The 5,000-nt window shown below is 41.2% G+C and overlaps 1 protein-coding gene across 1 annotated transcript in view; it reads right to left on the bottom strand.

Moving 5' to 3' along the window:
• Window positions 1–5,000, bottom strand: part of LOC125025441 (glycine receptor subunit alpha-2-like) — an 11,744-nt gene that overhangs the window by 762 nt on the left and 5,982 nt on the right. Inside the window, exons 3-9 of the mRNA XM_047613454.1 lie at window positions 2,602–2,793; window positions 2,007–2,101; window positions 1,849–1,916; window positions 1,141–1,361; window positions 841–923; window positions 393–527; window positions 69–284 (exon numbers count right to left, since the gene is read on the bottom strand). Coding sequence (XP_047469410.1) covers window positions 69–284; window positions 393–527; window positions 841–923; window positions 1,141–1,361; window positions 1,849–1,916; window positions 2,007–2,101; window positions 2,602–2,793 — 1,010 coding nt within the window. The remainder of the gene's footprint in view (window positions 1–68; window positions 285–392; window positions 528–840; window positions 924–1,140; window positions 1,362–1,848; window positions 1,917–2,006; window positions 2,102–2,601; window positions 2,794–5,000) is intronic.

Genomic DNA, 5,000 nt, shown 5'->3' with positions numbered 1-5,000 from the left:
CACTTTCGTTACATGAAGTTAAGAAGGCCGTCAGGAAGGAAGGTCGTAAGTGCGATCCACACGCTAACCTGTCGACAGCTTATTCCCGAAGGCCGCGGACTCCGAGCACACGGTGAAGAGAGTCGTCACGCCAAGGATGACCCGGGAAGCCACGGCGTCAGCGTCCAGCCAGAAGCTGATCCATGAGACGACCACGATGAGCGAGGACGGCAGGTACGACTGCACCAGGTGGTAGGCCAGATTGCGCTGGAGGTGGAACACTGCCTGTAGGCAGCTGTAGTTCCCTGGGGGATGGAGCAGGGAACTCCTTAGACATACATATCCTGAAGGATGCTGATGACAGAATATAACAAGTAACATTTTTAACACCTACATTTACAGCACGTTCTTACCAGCAGGGAAAGAATAGCTGCAGTTAGTAGCCTCGACAAACTTGACCTCGAACTGAAGCAGATGAAGCTGCCTGTACAACTTAACGGGATTGTCGTGATACCAGTTCAGATATAGCTCACGGGTTGTTTTGGCGACTGAAAGGCAAATAGATCGGAAAGTTACAGCACGGCCGTTTCACACGTGCTACTGGGTTGCGTGAGTTTTTGCAAAGCACATTATCAGTGTAACATATTTCATTTGTGTTTGTGTGTGTGTGTGTGTGTGTGTGTTGTGCGTGTGTGTGTGTGTGTGTGTGTGTGTGTGTGTGTGTGTGTGTGTGTGTGTGTGTGTGTGTGTGTGTGTGTGTGTGTGTGTGTGTGCGTGTGTGTGTGTGTGTGTGTGCGTGTGTGTGTGTGTGTGTGTGTGTGTGTGTGTATGTGTGTGTGTGTGTTTCCAGTAAACACTCACAGCTGGCCACTTCCATGGAACAGGTCTGGTGGTCAAGTGGAAAGGTTGACAGATCCATCACACACGAGAATGTCAACTTCATCCTAGAAAGATCAGTCGACGAGGATTAAAAGAATTAAAAAGTGTCATATGATTCTGCCGAATATCTGTGTATTCACTTACAAAGAAACGTTACAAATAAAAACAAAAAAAACAAACATAAAAGACATACAATAATAACAAATATTTCCACCATCATTCCATAGAGACCTGGAGGATAAAACACACAATCCGACGAACTGAATTTGACAGACGACAAACCTCAAGATATACAGGATGGTACCATTGGGCTGTATCCTGACGAGGACGTTGGGAACCGTCACGTACTGGAAGTCCCCGTGTTTGGCGTTGGGGAAGTACACCTCAGGCTTCCACAAGAGCTTCACCACCATGGGGTCGTGTGTGTCAATGGGCCTCTGCAGGCTGTTATTGAGACGAGCTTCCGCCCACCGCTGCCTCAGAGACAAATCCACCGAGTAGTCCTAGGAGAAAAGGGGCATGTAAAAAAAAAAAAAAAAAAAAAAAAAAAAAAAAAAAAAAAAAAAAAAAAACATGCGACGCTCACGAGGATGAAAAGGATGCTTCTAAGAAAAGGATGAGAGATGTTGCATCTTTTAAGGGTCAGTGGATGGACTGGTGATGGGGAAAAGATAAAGGAAATTAGATTAAGCTGTTCTAAGAAAAGAATATAAAGAGGTATCTACTAAACAATAAAACAGAAAAAAGAGAAATGCAGGAACCTTGACCTTGTACACCTAATCAGAGAGAAAAAGGATTACATAGAATGCTTCTTCAGAATATATTACAAACCCTGTCTCAGGTTGAAGTAACATAATTACATAAGACAACAGCAAAACTCTTTATACAATATACGGCATGAAGCTATGAACAGGGACCGGATAAAATACAAATAACTGAAAAGGATAAGGATATCTGAAAGCCGGTACGAAAGCAGGGGAGAGGACTTACCATGTCGACTGGGTTAACGGAACTGAAGCTACGGATGTAGAACTCGATGTCCACACGAGTCGCCTCTCCTGCAAGCAAATTGGGCCTATAATATTCATAATGCTAAAATCTTCTTGACCCATATTTGGAGGCCAAAAGGATAACTCCACCGCACATACCAGTGTCAGCCGCTGGGGTCTGGCGGCGGTCGTACACGCTAGGGTGGAGGAGGAGGTCCAGCTGCCGAAGCTCAGGACTCGTGTAGCCACGCGATCTGTCGGAGATCCAGCTCTCGTCATTATGCTGGCACTACGTAAGTCGAGAGTACATTGTTTTGTTACTAAGATAAATGGTCATCATTTCGAAATATAATGGAGGTTTGAAAATATTAAGCATGGTATCAGTATGTCCTCCAAGTGAATATTCTGTAAGTATATCGTATTCAGTTACTAAGTTAAAATGCGATTCATAATATTTATGAAAGGATGGAGCAAACTGAAAGGACATATTTCTATCTTCACGAAATAAAAGCATCTTTTCATTATTCATTGTGCTTCAGGATTTAGTAACATTAAACAATCTGCACTCTTACTCCTACTTCAGGAAATGGAGATGTAAATCACAATATCATTTATGCGCCATGCAGTTTTTTTCTAAAGGCTACCTCAGATTAAGAAGTGCCTAACATCGCGTGGATTTGAGATAAATACACAGAACCTATCACTATGACATAGTATATTTAATATGAAAAAACAGATAAGAGGTCAAAGTCACCTGGAGGGCATGCGTAATGAGCAAACAACGACGACCGCGTTCAGCAAGAAAAATACTTTGACCCCGAAGGCAGCCGGAGCCCCTATCGCTCGTCTGCGTCCCAGTATGTTACCACACATCCTCTCTTCTTCGAAGCCGATTCCTAGAAACGAGATGTTATTGTCTAGTCCTTCCAGCAGCAGACGTTCCGTTCTGGGAGAAAGGTCAAGGAGTTAAGACATTTGTTATGAGCGTGATGGATTCCTGTAAAGAATTTCCACCTTGAGCATTTAACTCTCGTGAACGCTTCCAGCTGCTCGCTCGTAAATACTCGAATCAGATAATACTCAGGAACAAAGCCGAAATAAGCAGGAAGTCACTGTAAACAACGTCTTATTTGCTCTCGTATGTGCAGTGCAATCTTCTGCTTGTAATTCCTACCTGCCAGTCTATTAGATATTGTGTTATTACCAGTGTCCCCGAGTTAAAAATCACCTCGTTATATCCTCGTCACACCTATTGGTAATAAACTTTTTTTCACTGATACTTCGTTCATCTACTTATTTCATAATTTTAAACTATTGTCAATAGATTGTACCCGACTTTGCCAACTTCTGCCTTGGACTGTAATTTCATGCTATTAGTCACCTCATTAACTGCGCCACTATCTGTATCGACACTTTTATGGAAACGTCTGAAACAAAGGGTCTTTTTTTTTTTTTTTTCCTTTTCTTTCTCTTCTCTCCTTTTTAGTCTGCACATCCTAATAGCAACAGGTAGTCTCCTCGTAAACATCTTTATCATCACAAGAACGAAAGAAATATTTTTTTGTCAGTACACCCTCTTTTCTGGCAACATTTCGCTCTGATTGCCGCCAATTTTTCTTGCACTTTCGCGCTCACCTTTTGGAAAGACCGTGTTTTCGCTCTGGAAGGTGAATACGCCAGGAAATTAATTAACACTGTGATGAGTCGACGTTATAAAGTAATTGGGGTCGCTGACATCCAAAGTTTTATTGTAGATTCATTTTTATCGTCCCGGAGACATTACTCTCTCATCCTTTTTACTTCTCCTGTGCTTCTTTCATTTCATTATTCGTTTTTTCTTCCTCTAAATCCTTCTCCTCTCTTCCTACGCTTCCTCTGTTTCCTTTACTCTTTCTTTCTTAATCTACTCTTCTTCGCTTTCTTTTTATCTCCCTCTTACTCCTTTTGTTATCCGTTTACTCTCTTTTTCTCTTGCTTTCTCTTCCTTTCTTGCATTTCCTGTTTCTCCATTTCTCTTCGTCTCTCTCTCTCTCTTTCTCTTGCTTTCTCTTCCTTTCTTCCATTTCCTGTTTCTCCATTTATCTTCGTTTCTCTCTCTCTTTCTCTTGCTTTCTCTTCCTTTCTTCCATTTCCTGTTTCTCTATTTCTCTTCGTCTCTCTTTCTCTTTCTCTCCCACTTCCTTTTAGCCTTTCTCTAATTATCTTTCGTTTCTTCTGTTTCTCTTACTTTGACTTACTTACTTATTCTTCTCTTCCCCTCCAACTTTTCTCTTCCTAAATTAATTTCCTCTCTCATTCTTTCTCTCTTTCTTTTCTCCTGACTCTCACAATCTTCGTCTCTTCCTCCTGCTCGTTTCTCTCTCTTTCGCTTTTTGTCTTTTCCTCTTGCTTTTCTTTTCTTTCTATTCATCTTCTCCTCTTACTCTTTCTGTTACTCTCTCTCCCTTTTATTCTTCTTCCGTTATTCCACTATTACTCTTATAGTCTCTTCCTCTTTCTTACTTTCTCACTTCTTTCTTTCTCTTTCCTTTGATTTTCCTTTCTCTGATTCTCTTCTCTCCATCTCCGCTCTTCTTACTCTTTTATTTCTTCGTTCTCTCTTCCTCCTTCTGTTTCTTTCTTCCCCTTACTTTCTCTCCTCATTTTCCTCTCAAAAGTGATGATTCGTGAAAGAAAGAGAAAAAAAAGCCTTTTCAGTTATCGATAATTACCTTCTGTTGTTGTTGATGATGATATTGGTGATGATGATGGTGGTGGTGGTGGTGATGATGATGGTGATGATGATGGTAGTGATGATGATGGTGATGATAATGATGATGATGGTGATGATGATGGTGGTAGTGATGATAATGATGATAATGGTGATGATAATAGTGATGATGATGGTGGTGGTGATAGTGATGATGATTTTAATGATGATAGTGATGCTGATGATAGTGATGATGATGATTTTAATGATGATAGTGATGCTGATGATGCTAATGATAGTGAGGATGACGATGATGGTGGTGATGATGATGTGGTAGTGGTGTTTGTGATGATAATGATGGTGATGATGATGGTGATGATGATAGTGACGATGACGATGATGATGATGGTGATAGTGATGATGGTGATGATGATGATAGTGATGATAGTGATGATGATGCTAGT

The sequence above is a fragment of the Penaeus chinensis genome, chromosome 5 (genome assembly GCF_019202785.1).
Source record: "Penaeus chinensis breed Huanghai No. 1 chromosome 5, ASM1920278v2, whole genome shotgun sequence".
Lineage (NCBI taxonomy): Eukaryota > Metazoa > Arthropoda > Malacostraca > Decapoda > Penaeidae > Penaeus > Penaeus chinensis.
Note: the sequence above shows the minus strand (reverse complement) of the source record. Positions and strands in the feature narration are given on the sequence as shown.